The sequence below is a fragment of the Staurois parvus genome, unplaced genomic scaffold (assembly GCF_062004578.1).
Source record: "Staurois parvus isolate SC_StPar_1 unplaced genomic scaffold, SC_StPar_1.0 ptg000376l, whole genome shotgun sequence".
NCBI classification, from domain to species: domain Eukaryota; kingdom Metazoa; phylum Chordata; class Amphibia; order Anura; family Ranidae; genus Staurois; species Staurois parvus.
Genome location: NW_028318172.1, coordinates 1020179 through 1045713, shown reverse-complemented (window position 1 = coordinate 1045713; position 25535 = coordinate 1020179). Strand labels below are relative to the sequence as shown.

General features: G+C 43.9%; 1 protein-coding gene across 1 annotated transcript in view; it reads left to right on the top strand.

Moving 5' to 3' along the window:
• The first annotated feature begins 10352 nt into the window (after positions 1 to 10352).
• Positions 10353 to 25535, top strand: part of CAPN10 (calpain 10) — a 40112-nt gene continuing 24929 nt past the window's right edge. The window contains exons 1-6 of the mRNA XM_089685457.1: positions 10353 to 10694; positions 10779 to 10910; positions 13145 to 13341; positions 15771 to 15961; positions 18090 to 18231; positions 23753 to 23919. Coding sequence (XP_089541583.1) covers positions 10569 to 10694; positions 10779 to 10910; positions 13145 to 13341; positions 15771 to 15961; positions 18090 to 18231; positions 23753 to 23919 — 955 coding nt within the window. The 5' untranslated portion in view covers positions 10353 to 10568. The remainder of the gene's footprint in view (positions 10695 to 10778; positions 10911 to 13144; positions 13342 to 15770; positions 15962 to 18089; positions 18232 to 23752; positions 23920 to 25535) is intronic.

Sequence of the window (25535 nt, the reverse complement as noted above, 5' to 3'; positions counted from 1 at the left end):
CTATGATGGGGCACTATTCCTCCCACTGACACCAATGATGGGGCACTATTCCCACCACTGATACCAATGATGGGGCACTATTCCTCCCATTGACATCAGTGATGGGACACTATTCCTCCCACTGACACCAATGACGTGGCACTACTCCTCCCACTGCAAAATTACAGTTATGAAGTAGCAATGAAAATAATTTTATGGTTGGGGGTCACCACAACATGAGGAACTGTATTAAGGGGTCACGGCATTAGAAAGGTTGAGAACCACTGCCATAAAGTGTCTTACTAAACAGCATATTGGGATGATGAGATGATTGGATTGTTAGCTGCAATGCTCAACACTCTCATTAGGTGTCAGTATATTTGTACACACACATATGGTAATGATTTTGTTGTTACACAACATGTTTTTCTTTTCTGCAGTGCTTGATACTATGTTGCAAGTAGCAGTGGCAAATGTTTTACTCTTATACAAGCTGTACACTCACTCCTTTACATTGTAGCAAAGTGTCATTTCTTCAGTGTTGTCACATGAAAAGATAGAATAAAATATTTACAAAAATTTGAAGGTGTACTCACTTCTGTGAGATACTGTATCTGCTATAGATAGCAATAAAAAGTTATTAGCAGTGAAATATGCATAAAGTAACATCAATACTGACAAAGACATGCACCTACAGGGGTTGGACAAATTTATGGAAACAAGATGGCCTGAATTATCATGGGAATTGGCAAATCTAAGTCTTGAATGGTGGGTAATGGAATCTGATACCACTCTGCATGCAAAAATTGTTCCAGTTCTCACAGGGAAGATGCGAGACTTTGTCTGCATGCTCGTCAGTCCATGATTTGACATCAGCCATGTTAATCGGAGCATTATCGTCTTGGTAAATGGTGCTGTCTTCAGGAACCAGTGTCTACACCATAGGGTACAAATGGTCAGCCCGAATTTCTACATAGTCACTGGCAGTAACTTTACCTTTCAAGGTGATAATGGGCCCTGCAGAATACCAAGATATGGCTACTCAAACTATGATTGCGCCACCACCATGCTTTACTGATAGCACTAGACAGTCCTGGCCGTAAGCTTGGGATGGTGTTTGCCACATGTAAACACACCTGGTGGTTGGGAATAGTGTGAAGCTCGATTCATCAGACCATATTACAGTCTTCCATTGATGGATAGTCTATGATTTATGGGTGTTACACCACTCTCTCCTCTTCAGAGCATTAATATCGATCATTAGTGGTTGGGCAATTATGGCTCGCCTGTGAATGTTTTGCTTGTGCAGTTCCCTCCGCAGGTTTTGTGGACATGACCCTTTGTAGACCGAGATTGAGATCGGCAGTCGCTTTTGCAGAAGTTGTTTTCTTATTCTGGTTCACACTCCTACACAGGGGCGGACTGACAACTCATGGGGCCCCCGGGCAATAGGGGATCATGGTGCCCCTGTGTCCTTGCCCAAACTCAAAAAAGCCTATGAAAAAGGTACCAGGGGCATCTCATGGGGCCCCCTACTGACCCTGGGCCCTCGGGCAGTGCCCGAGTTTCCAAATGGTCAGTCCGCCCCTGCTCCTGCACAATGTCCTTTTGTCTCTCTTGTTCAGTTGACCATGTCGATCATGCTTATGCTTATCAGACAACATTTTCCCAGAAACTCTATATGCCGTCATAACCTTTGATACTGTACTTCATGACATTTCAAAATAAATTGGAAACTTTAACCACAGAGACACCCACTTTTAAAATCAGTAAGCTCTGACATGACTCCATATTACTAGCAGTACATAACGAAAGTGAGGCTTCCCACATGTTAGCTAGGTGTCTTATCACACAGTGGAAGCAAAAGAATGTTACATCACTTCAGCATGAAACATGTCATTACTTTCACACCTGCAAATTACTTAATGTTTCCATATTTTTGTACAAACTCTGTATATTGACTTCAACAACATGAAAACTGTGTTGTTTCACTGTCGCATCAAAGTGTTCAGCAAGGTGTTTTCACAAAGGTTTGGTTACAGTTAAAACTCCTTGTTGGGAACTTGTGCTAAATGGTACTAAAATATGATCAAAATTGGACTGTTATCAATATTTGTTAAAAAAAAAAAAAATCTGAGGAGAAAACAGTGATATTTCTGAAACCACAAAGTGAAAACAGTATTAAATCAAACATGTATAATATTGCAGCTTGCCAATCATTAGATGTGGTAGCTGTATTTGTTTTATTCCCCCCCCCCCCTTGGTTTTCACCTGATGATCTGGCCAGTAAAATCAAACTATAGACAGGAGAAATTGGACTTTTAAAATACCTAATCAGTGACCAATTGATAGCCTCAAAACATCATGGTGCATAAAAACATACGTTTATTAATTAGTCATATAAAACCCAATTTAAAATTGTCAACATCAGAAAGGATGTTATTCTATATTTGACATAATCGCTCCTGTCTACACATTTCACAAGTGTATCCGCTTCCTCAGCACATTACCTGGAGCTGTATGGATGTACAATATACAGTATATGAAAGTTCAAACCTTGGATAAATATAAAAAGACATTAATAATACTGTCCAGACAACCAAAGAACAAAAGGTGAGAAAGAAAAAGGAAAGAGAATAAAACACCTACCTTCTCTCCATTCGCCATTCTCTCTTTCCTATTTTTTTTCTTCCTTTCCTACCTTTCTTTGGTTGTCCTCCCTCTCCGCAGCTGAATTTGGACAGTATTATTAATGTGTCTTTTTATATTTATCCTAGGTTTGAACTTCTATATTGAACATCCCATACAGCTCCAGTTAATGTCCTGAGGAAATGGATACACTCACAATATGCATAGACAGGAGTGATAATGTCTAGTATATAATACAGTCAGGTCCATAAATATTGGGACATCGACACAATTCTAACATTTTTGGCTCTATACACCACCACAATGAATTTGAAATAAAATGGACAAGATGTGCTTTAACTGCAGACTGTCAGCTTTAATTTGAGGGTATCCAAATCAGGTGAACGGTGTAGGAATTACAACAGTTTGCATATGTGCCTCCTACTTGTTAAGGGACCAAAAGTAATGGGACAGAATAATAATCATAAATCAAACTTTCACTTTTTAATACTTGGTTGCAAATCCTTTGCAGTCAATTACAGCCTGAAGTCTGGAACGCATAGACATCACCAGACGCTGGGTTTCATCCCTGGTGATGCTCTGCCAGGCCTCTACTGCAACTGTCTTCAGTTCCTGCTTGTTCTTGGGGCATTTTCCTTTCAGTTTTGTCTTCAGCAAGTGAAATGCATGCTCAATCGGATTCAGGTCAGGTGATTGACTTGGCCATTGCATAACATTCCACTTCTTTCCCTTGTTGATCTTGGTCTCATCTGTCCATAGGATGTTGATCCAGAACTGTGAAGGCTTTTTTAGATGTCGTTTGGCAAACTCTAATCTGGCCTTCCTGTTTTTGAGGCTCACCAATGGTTTACATCTTGTGGTGAACCCTCTGTATTCACTCTGGTGAAGTCTTCTCTTGATTGTTGACTTTGACACACATACACCTACCTCCTGGAGAGTGTTCTTGATCTGGCCAACTGTTGTGAAGGGTGTTTTCTTCACCAGCGAAAGAATTCTTCGGTCATCCACCACAGTTGTTTTCCGGGGTCTTCCAGGTCTTTTGGTGTTGCTGAGCTCACCGGTGCATTCCTTCTTTTTAAGAATGTTCCAAACAGTTGTTTTGACCACGCCTAATGTTTTTGCTATCTCTTTGATGGGTTTGTTTTGTTTTTTCAGCCTAATGATGGCTTGCTTCACTGATAGTGTCAGCTCTTTGGATCTCAAATGCAAATAGCACACTTGAAATGAACTCTGGACCTTTTATCTGCTCATTGTAATTGGGATAATGAGGGAATAACACACACCTGGCCATGGAACAGCTGAGAAGCCAATTGTCCCATTACTTTTGGTCCCTTCACAAGTGGGAGGCACATATGCAAACTGTTGTAATTCCTACACCGTTCACCTGATTTGGATGTAAATACCCTCAAATTAAAGCTGAAAGTCTGCAGTTAAAGCACATCTTGTTTGTTTCATTTCAAATCCATTGTGGTGGTGTATAGAGCCAAAAATGTTAGAATTGTGTCGATGTCCCAATATTTATGGACCTGACTGTATACTTTCTGATGTTGACCATTTTAAATTGGGTTTTCTAAGACTTTTAAATAAATTTGTATGGTTTTTATGCACTGTGGTGTTTTGAGGCTATCAATTGGTCACTGATTTGGTATCTTGAAAGTCCCATTTTTCCCTGTCTATATTTTGATTGATTATATTCTTTGGGACGATACTAACTAGTGCCCATTACTATAAATGAGCATTGAATTGCTGATCATTCATATTTTGATCTGGCCAGTATTACACTTCCTGTGTTAGAGTGCCCCCACTTTGGATGAAGGATCACAGGGGGAACATTTGGACAGCAGCATTGTCAGTCTAGGGCGCATGCGGCTCTTTTTCATCTTTGCTGCGGCTCCGGAGCACACTGCCCACCAGGTGACAGGCAATAGGGTTGCCGTAGCTCAGTGGTCGGCAAGCCGCGTCTCTTCCCACATTTTAATGCGGCTCTTCTGTGTGCCGGGCGCCCGCTCCCCTCCCTCCTCCAAACATTGGCTGTCAGGATGTAGGCGGGGCAGCGTGACAAACTCCTCTCCTCTCACAGTCCGCCCTGAAGACCAGAACGGCGCGGGAACACGGCAAGAGGAACGCGCGGAGCAAAGGTAAGTGAATTGACACTAAATGGGGAATGAATTACTATAGGGGGGATGAATTACTATATGGGGGATGAATTACTATGGGGGATGAATTACTATATGGGGGATGAATTACTATGGGGGATGAATTACTAATGAATTTCAAATGTTGCAATGGTTTTGCGGCTCCCAGTCTTTTTTTTCCCTTCAAAAACGGGTCCAAGTGGCTCTTTATATCTTAAAGGTTGCAGACCCCTGGTCTAGGGTGAAGGGACTGTTAGATGAAATAGCAGATTTAAATACACTAACAAACAGAAGCCAAACTCCAGCTCAAACAGCAGTTACAGCAAACAGTTTTTCTTCTTTTGGGATAAATGATTTACATAAATTAATAAAATCTGATCATTATAAGCACCCCTTTCATTGGTAAATAGATTGTCTCAACACTCTAAAACAACAGACTCACTGGCTGGGTCACCAAATGAAAATAAAGGAAAGAAAGCCTAAAAAGAAAACTAAATACAGCTATCACAGCCAAGAAATGGTAAGCTGCAATATGATACACTTGCTTTTGCATTCAATACTGCTTTAACCCCTTTGTGCCTAAGAGTAAAACAAATCTTAACACTTAAGCACAATAACTTTGGTAACTTAGAGAAGTGCTAGTAAAACTGTACATTTCATCACAACTACTTTGTACATCCAGGTGAAGTCTACCTTGTTTTTTTTAAGGACAAATTGGGCTTTCATTTGGTGGTAAATGATAATGGATATCTCCTGACTTTTTTTTATTATCAAAGGAAAACTGACCCAAAATAGTAAAAAAAAAATAATAATTTTTTTCAAATTTAGCTGTGTGTTTCTTGGTACTACCATAACCTACCACCAAAGACCAACCCAAAATAAATTTTCCAGCTCTTGATGATCATAGCGATACCATATATGTGTATGTTATTTGTACCTCTACTACAGCCCAGAAACAATAGTGCGCATTTTGGTTTGTTTTTTTACCTAAAACACACTGACACCAATTAAAAAAAAATCCTGACCTTTGTCCTTGACTCATACACTAACCCTGGCACTGAACTAGATCAAACCTTGATCTAGGTATTTACTTCTTTATTTTTTACTATATAGTTATTTAATCAATCTACTTTTTGAGAGAGAGAGAGAGAGAGAGAGAGAGAGAGAGAGAGAGAGAGAGAGAGAGAGAGAGAGAGAGAGAGAGAGAGAGAGAGAGAGAGAGAGAGAGAGAGAGAGAGAGAATCTCTCTCCTCCATTCAGAGAGAAAAAAAAAAAACAAGGGAGTTGCAGTGCTGACGTCACCCGACTCCTCCCCACGCATATCATCACGCACCACTAATAGGGGAGATGCCTATCTGACCTGTGTTCACATACAGGTCCATGTGAGAAGCTGAGGGTCCACCTGGACCTCTATGTTCACTCTGCTGATTCACGTGTATTGATGATTTGCAGAACTGGGATTCTGGGTGCAGTCACCAGTAGGGAAATCATCTTCTCTTTCTGGAATGTTTGAAGAGTTTTTTAAATCATTTGTGTGGACTATAGTCACATTGGAGATTGCCCCTTTGATTTATTCACGGTTCATTTTCACAATATTGTTTGTTATGAGCAGCGCAACACCTTTATTCACTTGTACCTTCCTATAGAACGGGTGTCGGCAACCCGCGGCTCCAGAGCCGCATGCGGCTCTTTTTCACCTTGGCTGCGGCTCCGGAGCACACTGCCCACCAGGTGACAGGCAATGGGCAAGCTACGGCCCGGCGGACCTTTTAATTCGGCCCGCGGAGCTAGGCTCCCGCTAGGCTCCTCTCACAGTCCGCCCTGAAGACCGGTGTAGCATGAAAATCTGTCTCCTATGAGGATCTGTCCCCCTCGACGTATCTGCGCATGTGCCGGAGATCGCCGATCGGCTGCTAATGCCTGAAACTGGCACATGCACAGATACGTCGAGGGGGACAGATCCTCATAGGAGACAGATTTTCATGCTACACCGGAACGGCGCGGGAACACGGCGAGAGGAGCGCGCGGAGCAAAGGTAAGTGAATTGACACAGGGGGGACTTGGGGACTTAATATGGGGGATGAATTAATATGGGGGATGAATTCTATATGGGGGGTGAATTACTATGGGGGATGAATTACTATATGGGGGATGAATTACTATATGGGGGATGAATTACTATATGGGGGATGAATTACTATGGGGGATGAATTACTATATGGGGGGTGAATTACTATATGGGGGATGAATTACTATGGGGGATGAATTACTATATGGGGGATGAATTACTATGGGGGATGAATTACTATATGGGGGATGAATTACTATGGGGGATGAATTACTATATGGGGGATGAATTACTATATGGGGGATGAATTACTATGGGGGATGAATTACTATATGGGGGATGAATTACTATGGGGGGGATGAATTACTATATGGGGGATGAATTACTATGGGGGATGAATTACTATGGGGGATGTATTTTCAGTTTTAAAAATGTGGCTCTCAAAATAAATTTAAATCGTGGTTTTGGCGAGATTTGGCTCAGTTGAAAAAAAAGGTTGCCCACCACTGCTATAGAACATGCTCACAGCTATGTTTTTTTGAGTGGCTGCATTTTTGGAAAGGGTCAAGGACTTTTTTTGCTACAAGAGAGTTCAATGGAGAAACTGCTGAAATGCATGGTGCTGTGTTTTGCATTTTGCATTTTTATTCTTCCCAGCAACGAAAAAAAAATCCACTTTAACAAAAAAATAAAAAAGAGCTGAACAAAACACTGTAAAAACGCATGTAGAAAAATGCATAGGTGTTAACGGAGCCTAAATGTTGTGCAGCAAACTTTAAGGCTCCGTTCACACCTATGCAGTTTGCTTTTTTGTCCATTTTGCAGTTCTTTTTGCATTTTTCTACATTTTTCTGCGTTTCTGGTGCATTTGTGACGTGTTTTTACTGCATTTAGTGTTTTGTTCACTTTTTTTTTTTTTTTTTTTGTTAAAGTGGAACTATTTTCGTTGTTGGGCAGAATAAAAATGCAAAATGCGGCAAAAACGCACTACCATGCATTTCAGCAGATTCTCAATTGAACTATTGTAGCAAAAAGTTTGCTTTTTGCTTTTAAAAAAGTCACTGACCCTTTCCAAAAACGCAGCAGCTCAAAAAAGTGTAGATGTGAACATGTTCCATAGGAAATTATGTTAAATGGACGGTAGTGCGTTTCTGCAAAAAGCACTAAAAAATGGATTGGTGTGAACGGAGCTTTAACGAGCTTCAACATGCTTTTTCTTCAGCAATGGAGTCTTGCGTGGTGATCATGCAGACAGGCCATGGTGGTTGAGTGCATTACTTATTGTTTTCGTTGGAATAATTGTGCCTGCTAATTCCAGGTCTTCCTGAAGCTCTCCGCAAGTGGTCATTGGCTCTTGGACAACTCTTCTGATAATTCTGTTCACTCCTGTGTTAGAAATCTTGCAAGGGGCACCTGGTCGTGGCCGGTTTACGATGTTCTTTCCACTTCCGGATTATGGCCCCAACAGTGCTCTGAGACTGCAGACATAATACAGAAGATGGTCAGAGACTGCAGACATGATCCAAGAGATGGTCAGAGACTGCAGACACAATACAGGAGATGGTCAGAGACTGCAGACACAATGCAAGAGATGGTCAGAGACTGAAGACACGATACAAGAGATGATCAAAGACTGAAGACACGATACAAGAGATGGTCAGAGACTGAAGACACGATACAAGAGATGGTCAGAGACTGAAGACACGATACAAAAGATGGTCAGACACTGAAGACACGATACAAGAGATGGTCAGAGACTTGAGACACGATACAAGAGATGGTCAGAGACTTGAGACACGATACAAGAGATGGTCAGAGACTTGAGACACGATACAAGAGATGGTCAGAGACTGGAGACACGATACAAGAGATGGTCAGAGACTGGAGACACGATACAAGAGATGGTCAGAGACTGGAGACACGATACAAGAGATGGTCAGAGACTGGAGACACGATACAAGAGATGGTCAGAGACTGGAGACACGATACAAGAGATGGTCAGAGACTGGAGACACGATACAAGAGATGGTCAGAGACTGGAGACACGATACAAGAGATGGTCAGAGACTGGAGACAAGATACAAGAGATGGTCAGAGACTGGAGACAAGATACAAGAGATGGTCAGAGACTGAAGGCAAGATACAAGAGATGGTCAGAGACTGAAGGCATGATGCAAGAAATGATCAGTGACTGAAGACACGATGCAAGAGATGGTCAGAGACTGCAGACACGATGCAAGAGATGGTCAGAGACTGCAGACACGTTACAGGAGATGGTCAGAGACTGCAGGCATGATACAGGAGATGGTCAGAGACTGCAGGCATGATACAGGAGATGGTCAGAGACTGCAGGCATGATACAGGAGATGGTCAGAGACTGGAGACACGATGATGGTCAGAGGCTGGAGACACGATACAAGAGATGGTCAGAGACTGGAGACACGATACAAGAGATGGTCAGAGACTGGAGACACGATACAAGAGATGGTCAGAGACTGGAGACACGATACAAGAGATGGTCAGAGACTGGAGACACGATACAAGAGATGGTCAGAGACTGGAGACACGATACAAGAGATGGTCAGAGACTGGAGACACGATACAAGAGATGGTCAGAGACTGGAGACACGATACAAGAGATGGTCAGAGACTGGAGACACGATACAAGAGATGGTCAGAGACTGGAGACACGATACAAGAAATGATCAGAGACTGAAGACACGATGCAAGAGATGGTTAGAGACTGCAGACACGATACAGGAGATGGTCAGAGACTGCAGGCACGATACAGGAGATGGTCAGAGACTGCAGGCATGATACAGGAGATGGTCAGAGACTGCAGACATGTTGCAGGAGAACGTGGCCATGATATACGAGTTGCTGGATACTGATAACCTGTTTCAAGATACATTACATGAGATTGCTGCAGCTCGTTGCTACAACAGAATAAGGAAAGACAGATCAATACTTGTAGTGGCCCAGAGGGCAGCACAAAATGTGCCAGAAGGCTACATGTGGTCCATGGGCCACAGGCTGGGCACCACGGGGCTAGATAGTGGATGCAGTCCAGGGGGCACAGATCTTGCTGTAAGCCCTGAACACCCTGGACCCTGAGGAACATGAAGAAGAAAGGTGGAGTGGGCAATAGGAAACAAAGGAATAGAAAGGCACATTCAGTGCAGCTGACTCCTACAGCGGACACAGCTGAGATTGAGGCATGGCTTTCATGCACTATGACACAATGAACCCCACAGAGGCCAGAAGCTGAGTAATCAGCATGCAGTAAATTCTCCCCAAGTTCTACACGCCTACAGTATGTCCAGCCATCACTACAATCACAGCCCATCACCAAACTCCATGCGGCTGTCACCATTCACACATAACAGTTGACTGCAGGGAGATGGCACACAAGGGTTACAGCAGAGGCACGCCCACGTGTGAGCGGCAGCCAATCCACAGCCGCAGCGCCCAGTCCAATACTAGTTCATCTATCATCCAGGCTTGTGTGTGAAGCTTTGTGATTGGTTGGCGGCGGGGTGCCTGGTGGATGCAGAGTGGGATGGGGGACGTGCTGTGTGATACAAGAAGCGGTGTGTTGGGGGACGTCCCGGGTTGTGTGTCCCCTGTGCTCGGGGTCATGCAGTGTCAGTGGCCTCTCCTCCAGGTCACCCCGTTATCGTGTGTATTGGTGAGGGGGGCCTGATGGAGATGCCATACGCTGACTTCCTGCAGGTGACATGCCGCCTCCCACCTCGGGGCTCTTTGTGGACCCCGATTTCCCCCCGTGTGTGTCCTCCTTAGTCCGGAGAGGGGGTACCCCTCTGTCCCCTCTGTGTGAGCGCATTACATGGCTGAGACCCCAGGTGAGCCCCTCCCTCAGTCAGTGTCCTCCTGTATCTGGATGAAGTGATTGCTCAGTGGGTGTTGTTGTGTCTTCCCTCTCTTAGGAGGTCTGGCCGTCCCCTCGTCTGTTCACAGAAGACCCCAGGCTTGGATTGGGAAGGCAGGGGATACTGGGTGACTGCTGGTTTATATCTGCCTGCTTCGCTCTACAGAAATCCACAAAGCTTCTTCACCAGGTACAAGGCTCCATGTATGTCGTAGGCCCTGGACACACTGCCATGTTGTGGGAAAGCGCATGTTTCACCGCAATGTGAGGTACCGCTAGGGTCACCACCTCATCCCTTTAAAACCGACCACATAACAATTACACAGGTTCTGTGGCTGGTTAAAGTGGTAATCAAACTCAGTTAAGCGATTCTAAAAGTTTAATTTTCTGTTCTTTTAGTAAAATAACAAACATGTCTATACTTACCTGCTCTGTGTAGTGGTTTTGCACAGAGCAGCCTGGATCCTCCTCAGGTCCCCCACAGACTCTCCTGGCTGCTCCCTCCTCTCAGGTGCCCCCCACAGCAAGCAGCTTGCTATGGGGCACCCGCTGCTCCATGTGTCCATTCACACACACACACACGGAGCTGCAACATGGCCCCGCCTCCTCTTTCCTCATTGCCTGACTGGGTGTGATTGACAGCAGTGGGAGCCAATAGCTCCAACTTGCTGTCTCAGCCAATAAGAAGGCAGAGACCTGGGACAGCCGAGTATATGTATGTATGTATGTATATATATATATATATATATACACACACACATGTTTTTGTGGAGTCGAGTATCCTGGATAGAGGAGAAGATAGGAACTAAAGGAGTAAAGCTTTTTCATCCCAGTATTCCATTCTTGATGATACCTAGATTGGTGCATGTGGGTTATCTACACAGCGTGTTGACCCGTAGGGTCGCAATAAGGAGGTGTGGGGCCATCTTGGCCATCTGTGGATTATTTGCACATAGAGTGGCACTGTGATCACCTCACAGAGTTTGTGGGTTTTTCACCAAAGCTTGAATATCTATATGGACTTGTTGCACATAGCATCAATTTAAATGAGCACATGCACTGTATATTATAATATGATTATTTATTCATGACGTTGTGCTTTCATTGTATGTTATATATATGAGTATTCTGATACAGGTATTTAGAATAGTGTGTTACGCTAGCGCTTCACTAATTTTTTCTGGTATTATATGTTTCCTTGTGGTTAAGGCGAGTGTGAGCAGCTTATATATAGGTATCCAGCTTAGCGCGGGAGTATTTTTTATTATTTCACTAACCTTATTATTAATCTGTTCAGCTCTTTGGATGTACTAAGTAAGTCTAAAAAGCAAAGGGGTAAGCACAAGCTGATGGCTGCAATAGCAATGTGTTTCTTTTTTATAGCTGGTTACCAGCTGTAAGATAAAAGTGATTCAGCGGCTGTATAGTTGCTGTTCACTATTCCAGTGTGGGCGATATGGCCCCCTGCCAGTCCCTTCTCCCTCCACATGGTTCCCGGACTCTCCTGCTCTTACCTGGAGCCTGTGACCACGTTGGAGGGCTTCCAAATAGTGGGCGCTGTAGGAGACCAAACAGCATCTGTTTCGTTCTCTTCTGCATAAAATGAAACCATAAGTGACAAGGATTACTTCACTTCCGGTTTCAGAACAGTCTTTCCATGGTAGATATAGTTAAGAAAGCATGTAACTGTGTAGATCTCTGCACAGTCCATGCTTTGGAGGGAAGGAGACATCGAGGTCTATTAAATGTTTCTATAAAGAGTACCTGTCACCTGCCCAATGCTTGTATGTTAACTCCTTGTGATAACAACATTCAATTTAAAAAATAATTAACGGATATCCCATCTGCCATGCACACACACTCAAACGCATGCCCGGGGTATAGAGGTGTTTGTAAACCAAGATCACACCACATATGTGAGGTGTTGTTGCGAACTTCTGAGTGAAAGCAATAATTCTAGCACCTGAGCTCACAGGTTATTCCAAATAGATGAACTGTATGTTGCCTATGGAAATTTTTGGGTACTCTAGTCTTTTGCAATATCACAGGCGCACACAATTTTAAGATTTGACATGTTTTGTATCTATTTACTGGATGGAACCTTGTCTTATATACTGGTATCTTACCTAAAAATTGGGTATCTTATCATATATGTGTGTTTGCACTGAAAATTAATATTATTATATATTTTCCTGTAAATATGCCTTCGATAAATAGTTGCACAAATGTCATGCAAGATATAAAGAAAAAAAAAATTCAACTATCTTTTTGCTTTATACCCAAAAATTCAGATATTCACATTTGTGCAAAAGATTTAAAAAATTGCTCTAGTGCCGAAGCTGTTAATAATGTACATCACCTGTTTTATGTTTGTTCCCATTCCAGAATATGCTTTCTGATCTTCAGCTGTTTTCTTCTCCAAAGGTGTTTCCCACAGGACAGTGTACATGGAATAAACCTGGATACACAGGACGATTTACTTGCAGATTTTGGCAATTTGGATATTGGGTGGAGGTGACCATTGATGACTGCTTACCATGCTTGGGACAAAAGCTCTGCTTCTCCCATTGTCAAGACCAGGGAGCGTTCTGGCTTCCACTCTTGGAGAAAGCATATGCCAAGTATGCCATATTTGTTATTGCTCTTCTGTCATGTGATATCTGATTGCAAATTTTCTAGGTTATAGGTGAATGCAGGGGCAGATTGACAACTTATGGGGCCCCAGGGCCATAGGGGATCATGGGGCCCCTGTGTCCTTGCCCACACTCAAAGCATACCCAAAAAAGCCTATAAAAAGGTACCAGGGTCATCTCATGGGGCCCCCTACTGACCCCAGGCCCTCGGGCAGTGCCCGAGTGCCTGAATGGTCAGTCCGCCCTTTGGTGAATGTTTTATATAATAGACATCCCAAAATGGTGGAGGGCGGTCTGGAACCAGACTGAGTGACAGTTGTATGTGGACTGCCAGTCCCTGGCAAAGGTCCCCCATCCCCTACTCTGCAGTGATTAGTTGTTAGGACGTCCGTAGTCCTAATAATTATGTCATGTGAATGCCCCACCCTACACAGGAGGATTGAAGTGGAACTTCTTCATCCAGACCTGAAGTCTGCTCCACCTATCAGCTCTCACCTTCTCTATGCCTGGCGCTAAAAGGTGATGAGGACATCTAATGTAGGGGTGCACTGTGAAAGGGGACAACTGATGTAAGAAGGCAGACCAAAGACAGCTGGAATTTGATCTGTGGGTGGCCCTGCAAGCACCATCTAGCTCAACAAAAGAAATTAAAAAATTTGACTGAGCCAGATATAACCTTATGGGCCAAAAAGTGACCGTACCTTTTTTATATTCAGTCAGTGTTCAGCAGCACAACTGTATTTAGGCAGCTGTGGGTGCTGTGACTGCTGAAAGCATTAGCTGGCAGTGGCATTTTCTCCATCCATGCTGTTTAGTGTGGATGGGGGAATCGATTTTTTTTTTTTTTTTTTCTCCCGTTAAGTCTATGGGCTAATTGAGAGAAAATTGCGCAGTGTATAGCTTGAATTATCTCACCAGTGGGTTGATGCATCGTTAATATCTAATCACAGGCTTGGACAGGCCTTCACCAAGCTGCAGTGCTTCAAATGTAGCAGAGAAGAGTGGGGCCAAATCCTTGCAGTGCTGTAAAATAAGATATCTGGATTTGATAACATAATTTGGTTCCCCTCGGCACCACTGAATTTTATAGTTATAAATGCTTGATACGTGCAAACAAATACCTGTTGATTCTGGCAAATATGTTGTGAGTTGATAACTTCCGTGTTCTCTGCATGTGCTGCAGTCATCAGTTACCATGGCTCCCAGCACTCTGAGAAGTACAGAACCCCCCCCCCCCCCTATAATGAAATATGGAGGGAATGAGTTATCCTATACTTCTAGGGTGACAACGCTTAACACTTATGTCTTTAAACTGTTAAAGCAGAGCTCCAGTCAAAGTTTAAATTAAAATAAAAGTCAGCAGCTACAAAAACTTGACTTTTAAAAAGCACATTCACCTGTTCCTCGATGCAGCGGTGTTCTCACTGCAGCTGGGTTCACCGGCCGTCCTGTGTCCCTGGCGTTGGCTTCTTCACTGTGGGCATCTGGCTATGACAGATTGCAGCTTCACAGTCGGGTGCTGCACTTTTTGTGAATGTTCCCTTCTGAGACTTGTCATGTGTCCCAGAAGACTATGGAGAGGGAGGGGGGGGGGAGGATGGATGACCGACCTAGGCGATTGCAGTGGAAGTGGGGATGGGTACCTGTCAAATTTATGTGACCCATCCCACCCCCCGTTCCCCAAAGTTGCCAATCCTTAACAGAGAGCCGGGGACAAGGCCCCTTTTAATTTTACCAACTAAATAAAAATAATCCAGAATTATCACAAAGAATGTTACTTACCTTCAGTGTGATGTGCCCCTCGTGCTTCTATCTTCTAGCAACGTAATACATTTTAGTCTGCTTACTTCTTCTGAGTCAGTGACCCTAAAAGTAGGGAAGCCATTGGGTCCATGGGGAAGCCAGGCAACTAACATTTATTGAATAAGAGTGCAGAAATGGCAACTCATACACTTTTATTTATACAGGTCTCCTTTAAGTAAAGAATACAATTTGAGAACCTGCTGAGAAACATCAAACAACAGCAGAGCTTATGACTCCCCATGGCTATCACAGCATTATATTGTGTAATTTGTGGTGATAAAGAGTCTCCACAGCACCCCAACTTAGTTTGCTTCAGAAAAGTGAATGACATTAGTAGCAACAAGTGTCAACCATCAACTGCGATAGACAAATTGACAGGACCACTGGTGAGTCCTTCTTAAGTGACATTTAATGGACAAAGTCCAGGTAATATGTCAAACCAAAGACCTATACACCATTCTAGGTATGGCTGTTTGGGCTGAGAAGTCAGCTGTATCTGATGAAACAAAGTCCTTTAGAAAGCGCTCGCTTGTGGTGTAGATCTGTACACATATACTTAACACACCTTTTAGCAAGCACATTTTATTTCATATGTTTATTTTATGTATTGGCAGGTTACATGGCTCCTATGAGTCTCTGTGGGCAGGTCAAGTTGTTGATGCTTTGGTAGATCTGACTGGTGGGTTGGTAGAAAGATGGTCCTTAGAAGATGCAGAGATCAGCATCCGGAAGAAAATGCTTTGCAGAATGTTGGACCTGAAGGATCGTTGTGCAATAAGTTGTTCTGTGCTGCACAGTAAAGAAGGTAGGAGAGAAGTCTATGAATTGGTTTACTGCATTCTTACTTTTTTGTGCCTTTTTAAGGGCCCTTCCACACTTGTCTTTTCTTTCAAACTCATCCCTATGTATAACTTTGGCTTTTCCACTGACTGTGTAGTCTGTCCATTTCTATACCCTTTAGGGTGATGGCAAGATATTCCTAGATTATTTTAAAGTGTGAACAGCCTATTTACTAGCACAGAACTTGACAACTATGAGCTGTATACCATTTCAGAGAGTGTAGAAATATTCCCACATGCACATCTCACACCGCTAAATAGTCACAGTTTCCTGTATTTATGTACAGTAGCTGCACTTGACAGTTTAAAGCAGTAGTAAACCGCAAAAAATAAAACAAATTAATCTTCCCCTTGCAAGTTCAAAGCATAATGTGCTAGTATGCATCGCATACTAGAACATTATGAAAGACATACCTGAAAACAAAGCCCTCCAGTAGAGTGCTGTCATGGCTCCCCGGGGCTTCCCTTTTTACTTTGTCTTCCTTATGGGTTTGCAGGATGCGGCCCGTTTGACTGGCTGAGCTGCGATGATGTCACTCCTGTCCATGCACGCAGGAGTCTTATCCACTTCATGGCTCTCTCAATGGATGGCATACCATCCATTGAGAGCAAGTGTACATGCGCCAGTGACATCACCAATGCTGCTAAAGTAAATGTCTCCTAAATGGTGCACGCCTAGAAGATATATACTGTACCTATAGGCAAGCCTTGTTATAGGCTTACTTGTAGGTATAAATAAACAAACAAGACTTTACTGCCACTTTAAAGAGGAACTCCATCCAACCTATCAGTAATGAAATTTAACATACATAACACTTATGTATAAAAAACAAAAAAAACTTCCGTATTAGTCCATGGAGTTCATTTTTGTATTGCAGGCAAAGTTCTCCTTACTTTGCTGTCCTCCCATGCTGCTATCTTGAATCAAGCTCTGGTGCCACATTTCTCAGTTATGCATTGCCATTTCTTGCTGCTCACACCCCTGCACTGCATAATGTTCATTGCACTTTCTCTACATGCTGCTTAAGGCTGGATTCACACCTATGCAGTTTGCGTTTTGATCCGTTTTTGCAGTGCTTGTTTTGTACTTTGCGTTTTTGACGTGTTTTGATGAGTTTTGCTTTTTTTTCTTTTGTCAATCTGTTGCTGGGCAAATTAAAATGCAAAACGTGTCAAAAACACATAAAATTGCACTACATGCATTTCTGCAGGGTCTCCATTGAATTCTCTTGAACCAAAACGCAACATCTTGCATTTAAAGTCCCTGACCCTTTCCAAAAAACACACCTGGTGAAAATGCAGAGATGTGAATGTTTCCCATAGGAAATCATGTTAAATGAACTGTAGTGCGTTTCTGCAAACTGCTTAGGTGTGAACCTAGACTAACACAGACACTACATACTGCTGTTGCACATGGCACACACTATCATTGACGCTGAGCAGGGGGTGGGGTCGGCTGGCTCTGCTACCAGGTTGAGGCTGTGGTCTTGTCTGATGCCAGGTTTTGAACTGGCTTATATTTTTTCGTTAGTTTGGTGTGTTCACTCCTCCAGTAGGCAGCAGTAGAACCCACAGTTGAAAGACTTTGTGTCCTTCATTGGAGTTGGGATTTTAGGCCTGTTTCACATGGGCTTCAACTTGTATAAGAGCGGTGTGAACAGCAAGCTTTGACAAAGCATTTGCAGAGCTTTCAGCAAGCTTTATTAAAGATTTTAAAAGTACCATTCAACTCCAGTTTGTAAATGATGAACACAGATGTTAATGGGAGCTCTGATTTCCACTTTAAACAATCTGCCAGCAGGCTTCAGCCCTTCCTGAAGCTTGTTGGAAGCCTGCTAGCGGCTTGCTTTAAAGTGGAAATCAACACTCCCATTAAGATCTGTGTTCAACATTTACAAACTGGAGTTGAATGGTACTTTTAAAAGCTTTAATAAAGCGTGCTGAAAGCTCTGCAAATGCTTTGCCCAAGCTTGCTGTTCACACTGCTCTTAAAGAAGCTGGTGCTCATGTGAAACAGGCCTTACATTAAGCACAAAAATATAATTCTTCTGTTTGTAATTTTTTAATATGGCATTATCTCAATCTATATTTTAGGTGCTGGAGATTTAGGTGAATTTCATGCCTTCACAATCACAGATATCCAGCAAGGAGTCACAAATTATGGGCAGGAGTTGATTTTAATACGTGTGCATAATCCTTGGGGACGAAGCTGCTGGAGTGGAGCATGGGGGAGGAAGTAAGTAGCAATTGCAAATTTTTATTACAGTGGAACTGTTAGCCCTGGTTCACACTGAATACGACTTTGAAATTGTGCTACTTCACTTGAAGTTGCACGATTTCAAAGCTGCAGGTCAGTGCGGTTTCAGGTGCAACTTACCTGACATCTGTGCGACTTCATGCACAGATGTCTATGTAGATTGCACCTGAAATCGCTGAAAATAGTGCAGTAACTATTTTCAAACTCTGGGCGAATCTGAAAATGTTGGAGTCACACCAGTTTGAATGGTTCCATTGCCAGCAATGGGGTGCGACTTGTCCTGCGATTTGTAACTGTCAAAGTCAGAAAATTTAAGACCTGCCAGATCACTTCAGTTTGGTCAATTTTTTGCAGCTATGAGTATGTAAAACATTAAAATAAGTGCCTAGTCTGTTTAAAATCTAGTAATACACTGTCTCATAGACAAATAAAAATATCCTCCTGTGCTCCACAGTCTCCCTAAATATAGCTAGCTGCTATCATATACCATGGGACACACAAAATAAATATCAAATATTGGATGAAGTGCTCTGCTATAATAGTGCTATATACAAAAATCAAAATATTATACACATATGTAAAAGTGACTAGTGCTTAAATAATATTTGTGTTAAAATTATATAAAAAATTCATATAAGACCAGTCTGCCCCCAAGTGGCTAAAACTGGTTATACATGTGCACACACAACAAAATAGAAAGTGACCAAGTGCTTAAGTACCGTATTTTCCGGCGTATAAGACGACTTTTTACCCCTTGAAAGTCCTCTCAAAAGTCGGGGGTCGTCTTATACGCCGGTATACGGCATACTGACACTTTTTAGGGGGGCGGTGCCACCGCCGCCCCCCCCCCCTTCCATCGGAAGGGACACTAAGTACAGGGGTGGGCAGGGGCTGCTGTTTCTTACCTGGATCCGGTCCCACGACGATCCGGTCCAGGAATCTCCTTCCTGCTCCTTCAGTTCGGCCACTGGATGTTCGCAAGGCTGCTCGGCTCCGCCTCCTCACCGGTGATTGGCTGCCAGAACTGTAGCTCAGGAAAGGCACACAGGCGGCCAATCACCGGTGAAGGGGCGGAGCTGAGCGGCCCCGCAAAAATCGAGTGAAGGAGCGGCCGGTAAGTGTGCAGTGTAGAGGTGTTGCTGCAACCACATATGCTGGCTGCAGTAGCACCATACTAGAACATCGGTCAGCAAGTGTAATTGGTGTCAGTGGGAGGAATAGTGCCCCATCATTGGTGACACTGACACCAACGATGGGGCACTATTCCTCCCCCCACTGACACCGACGATGGGGCGCTATTCCTCCCCCCACTGACACCGACGGCGGGGCGCTATTCCTCCCCCCACTGACACCGACGGCGGGGCGCTATTCCTCCCCCCACTGACACCGACGGCGGGGCGCTATTCCTCCCCCCACTGACACCGACGGCGGGGCGCTATTCCTCCCCCCACTGACACCGACGGCGGGGCGCTATTCCTCCCCCCACTGACACCGACGGCGGGGCGCTATTCCTCCCCCCACTGACACCGACGGCGGGGCGCTATTCCTCCCCCCACTGACACCGACGGCGGGGCGCTATTCCTCCCCCCACTGACACCGACGGCGGGGCGCTATTCCTCCCCCCACTGACACCGACGGCGGGGCGCTATTCCTCCCCCCACTGACACCGACGGCGGGGCGCTATTCCTCCCCCCACTGACACCGACGGCGGGGCGCTATTCCTCCCCCCACTGACACCGACGGCGGGGCGCTATTCCTCCCCCCACTGACACCGACGGCGGGGCGCTATTCCTCCCCCCACTGACACCGACGGCGGGGCGCTATTCCTCCCCCCCACTGACACCGACGGCGGGGCGCTATTCCTCCCCCCCACTGACACCGACGGCGGGGCGCTATTCCTCCCCCCACTGACACCGACGGCGGGGCGCTATTCCTCCCCCCACTGACACCGACGGCGGGGCGCTATTCCTCCCCCCACTGACACCGACGGCGGGGCGCTATTCCTCCCCCCACTGACACCGACGGCGGGGCGCTATTCCTCCCCCCACTGACACCGACGGCGGGGCGCTATTCCTCCCCCCACTGACACCGACGGCGGGGCGCTATTCCTCCCCCCACTGACACCGACGGCGGGGCGCTATTTCTCCCCCCACTGACACCGACGGCGGGGCGCTATTCCTCCCACTGGAGTGCATTGGAAGAAGGGTAGTCTTATATGGCGAGTATAGCCCAAACACTACATTTTAGCAGGAAAAGTAGGGGGTTGTCTTATACGCTGGAAAATTCGGTACATAAATAGTGTCTTAATATAATAAAAATAAAAATCACAGTGAATAATCTTAAAAAGTGCCAAGTGTTTAAATAACAATATACATATAGTATAATCATGTGCAAAAAAAACCATGCTATCACTCTTCTGTGAAAATATATAAGTGCTTCTTCATTCAAATAGTGCTCAGACCAAAGTTTCACTCCAGTGAATCAATCCTAAATATCCAGAGTGCCTCCTCACCTCCAACATTCGACCCCTAGGAGGTCACAAATCATTTATTTAAATGATGTTTTCGGCAAACATGATTTCCTATTACACCCATAGGATATGGGGGAACCGCTTGTATACTTCTAAGAGCATGTGAGTTTTCAATCTGTTTTTTCTTTATAATAAAATTACATATTGCGCTATGGAGATCTCTCTTTGTGCTTAAATCTTCCATGATCCATGGACATATGGCTGAGGCATCGTATATATTGAGATTTTGAATCGTGGGGCAAGTTCTATCCTGGTGTCGTTTTTGGAACATCATTTAAATAAATGATTTGTGACCTCCTAGGGGTCGAATGTTGGAGGTGAGGAGGCACTCTGGATATTTAGGATTGATTTACTGGAGTGATGCTTTGGTCTGAGCACTATTTGAATGAAGAAGCACTTATATATTTTCACAGAAGAGTGATCGCATGTTTTTTTTTTTTTTTTTTTTTTTTTTTTGCACGTGATTATACTATATGTATATTGATTGTTATTTAAACACTTGGCACTTTTTAAGATTATTCACTGTGATTTTTATTTTTATTATATTTATTAAGACACTATTTATGTACTTAAGCACTTGGTCACCTTCTATTTTGTTGTGTGTGCACATGTATAACCAGTTTTAGCCACTTGGGGGCAGACTGGTCTCATATGAATTTTTTAGATAATTTTAACACATTATTTAAGCACTAGTCACTTTTACATATGTGTATAATATTTTGATTTTTGTATATAGCACTATTATAGCAGAGCGCTTCATCCAATATTTAATACACTGTCTCACCCTGCTGTACACATTTGTAGAGCCTGATCTGCTGATAGCTTAAAGAATTATTGCTGTTCAGGGACTCAGGGCTTTACCAAAATGGCAGCCTCTGGCAAGAAGAAATGGGAGCAATGTTGGAGGCAGTTTTCAGCACACACTAATTTTGGTAGCAGAATTATAAATGTGGAATGTGTGTGGTTTTTGTCTTTTTTTTTTTTTTTTTTTTTTTTTTCTTTTTATCAAGTTGTTACGGGTAAAGTTTCACTATAAGGAAAGAAATGCATTAAATACTTTTTATAAGGTAAACATATTACACTCACCTCTTCTATGCTCCAGTGTAGGATTTCTCCCCTGTATGAGGCTACTGGCATGCAGCCAATCAGTGTCTGCTAACACCTCAGCCAGTTTGTGGCCAAGCATAAAGGGGCCGGTGCCCGCTCCTTGCTGCTTCAGCCACATGTCCACACACTAGCAGTTGGACCCCCTGTGCTACCTTGCAACTTTTTAAGTGGTTCCCTTTGCCTCCCAGTGTTATTTCCATGACTTTGAGTGTTTCAGTTGTCCATCCTAGTCTGTACCCAGGTCCTGTGTGCTTCCAATGATCCCCCATGTTTCCCACTGTCATCAGTGTATCCAGCATGTCCTAGCCTGCATCCAGCCATGTGATTCCAGTGTTCCCCAGTTTGTGTCTTGTTTGGTTACCCTGTGTACTCCTGCCAGCATCAATTCTTTCTTCACCACCATGTCTCCCGCTACACTTCAGTCATTTCTCTGCAGCAGTGTGTTTCTGTGTGAGCATCAGTCAGCCTCTCGTTATCAGCACCTGTGCACTCCTAGCCTGTATTCTTGTCTGTGCCTCTGTGTGTTCACATGCAGTCCTGCTATGGGCTGGTTCACACCAGAAGTGCATTTGCATGCATGGATTTGCGCATTCTTGAAAGCACATTCATTTCAGTGGAGTGCCAAATGTGCGGGAATGCACAAATATTAAGACGGCATGATTTTTAAAATTGCGCTGCACCAAACCACATGGTACTGTGGTACCATATGGTTTGGGGGCCATGAATGCACCCACGTTTGCCACATGCGTGGAGGTGCCATTAACAATTAATGGCACCAATGCATGTCTAAAGAGGGCAGCGCGTACCTGTGTGGTGTTACCTATTGTCTAGTGAATCCAGTGCACCATTATTGCAAGAAACTTATCTGCTCTCAGTTTGTCTGCTTGGGTGAGTCAGAGGACTGTAATTTGGGTGTTGCCTGCTGCATGACATCTCCACCTCCTAAAAGCGCTGAAGACCATATTGTACTGTAGACCATATTGTAATGTAGGATTTTACATGAACAACCAATGCTCCAAGAAGCAGGGCCCCTCCCTCCTAGATTATAAGCTCCAAAGAGCAGGGCCCTCCTATCCCTCTTGTATTGAACTGTATTGTTGCTGTATTGTCTCCCGTTATATTGTAAGGTAGGATTCGACACTGACCACAAATGTTAGGATTTTTTTAATCAACTACCAATATTAAGAAGAGTTTCTGCACTGGCCATCATGTAAAGGGGATCTACAATGACCGCTCATGTAATAGGAGATTCACAGTGACCACCAATATAAAGAGGGATTTACACTGACCAACAATGTAAGGGGGCATTCACACTGACCACTAATGTGAATGAAAGGATTCTACACCATGTCCCAATGTAATGAGAAGATATACACTGACCACCAATGTAATTGAGACATTTAGCATGTGTTCACAAAAATGCTAAATCGCTTTCCTGACACCACAGAAAAGTGCTGCCCTGTAGCAGATACACAAACCATGCCATGACAATGACACCCTCATGCAGCTGCACGTTTTTACATGCACCAAAACTCATGGTGCTGTGGCTTTCTAGCACATATAGCAGCCCATTGAAATTAATGTGCTACATGGGGCGTACATCTTTATCCACCCCGTCAGTACACCTTTGCATTCTACATTTCCCTATTAACTTCTAACCTCAAACCTCCCCCATTCTCTCCACTACAACCACCCCCCACCTTAACTCTACATGCCACCTCTACTCATCTTTGCACCCACCTTCCGTAGCTCTGTATATCCCCTCCTTGCTCTCCTGTGCACCCCAAACTAATTCCTTTTCTACCTACCTCTGAACCCTCCTGTGTGAATTTCTAAAGTTCTTTACTCTGCCTTTTTATTCAGAGGTGATAAATGGGCCTTAATGGACAAGTCAGAAAGTGCTAAGTTTCTTTGTGGTCTTCAAGATGGAGAATTCTGGGTAGAGAAAGAAGAATTTCTGCAAGAGTTTAACGAAGTTATTATGTCATTTCCAGTGGATGAGATGGAGCACATCCAAAGCATATGGACAGGTGAGCTAATGTGATTATAGAATGTCCATGGTGCAGATATTCTAACAGGTGTCAGGTTATATTTTCCCCAAAGTGATAGCCACGTAACAGTCTTTCCCTTACAGGGGAACCCAACATTAATTAGAATGATCATTTTTTTTTTTTTTTTTTTTTTTATAACAACTGTAGCAATTGACACATGTTGAAGTGGTTTATTAACCACTTCCCACCTGGCCACTGCTCATAAACAGCCGGGTTGTAGTTTTCCTCGTTCTGAATGGACGTTCCTGAATGTCCTCTCAGAATTTGCACCTCGCGTGGCCTCAGGACCAAGCAGCGGTGTGATTCTGTGGTGGCTGTAAGGGAGAATGTCACCAGCACACAGAGGATCACCAATATGGGTCCAAACGTTTTAATGAAAGACCACATAGTTACAGCAAGGCAACATTTTGGAGTCTCGCAGGACCCCTTCATCAGGCATGTAACGAAGGGGTCCTGGGAGACTCCGAAACATTGCCGTGCTGTAACTATGTGATTGTTCATTAAAACGTTTGGAACCATATTGGTGATCCTCTGTGTGCTGGTGACATTCTCCCTTGCTGATTCTGTTTGGTTCCAGCCGACGGTTGCTGCAGCACCCACTTATACACACAGCCATGTTTAACGCAGGAACGTGTGCGTTTGGATTGTACACTTGCATTCTGTGGTGGCTGTGTCCCTCACTCAGTGTAAATAGAGACATGTGTCTCTGTGTCAGAGAGAGAGAGAGAGTGAGGGAAAGAGGGGGATGCTGCAGCCTGTGACCGCTCTCTGCATGACTGAGGATTGTAGAGTTCAGCTATGCAGAGCACACACAGATTGCAGCCATCCCCACATAGTACACCAAGCACCATCTGTCCCTGTCCTTGTACCAGTGTCACATCAACATCTGCACCAGTGTCACAGTGCACAAAACATCTGTCATAGTGTACCAGTGTACAAAAACATTGCAGTATTGTTCCAGTTCAACATCTGTTGGTGTCCGCCGGTGGACAATAAACATCTGTCAGAGTGTACAAGTGCACAAAAACATCTGTCAGTGTACCAGTGTTCCACCAATAAATAGTTTAAAAAAATTTCAAGCACCCCCATTTCACAACCACCCCCCCCCCCCCCCCCCATGCTCACATGCAAAGCTGAACGCACATGTTGGTCCTGTACGTATACGTAAACGGCAATCACACCACACATGTGGGGTATTGTCACGATCATCAGAGTGAGAGAAATAATTCAACCACCAGACCTCCTCTGTAACTCTAAACTGGTCCCCTGTAAATGCTTTTAAATTGTTGCTTATGGAGATTTTTAAATACAGAAGTTTGGCAACATTTCACAAGAGTGTACAATTTTAAACCGTGACATTTTTGGTATCTGTTTACTCGGCCCAACACCATATTTTATATTTGACAAAAAAAATTGGGTATTGTGTGCATTATAATTTATTAAAGTGTATTTAAGTGTATTTTTGGATCAGTGTCTAAAATTGCATTTGATAACGTGCTGCGCAAATACTGTGTGGTATAGAAATGTGCAGAACCCACCATTTTATTCTCCTGGGCCTCTGCTAAAAAATATTTAATGTTTGGAGGTTCTAAGCT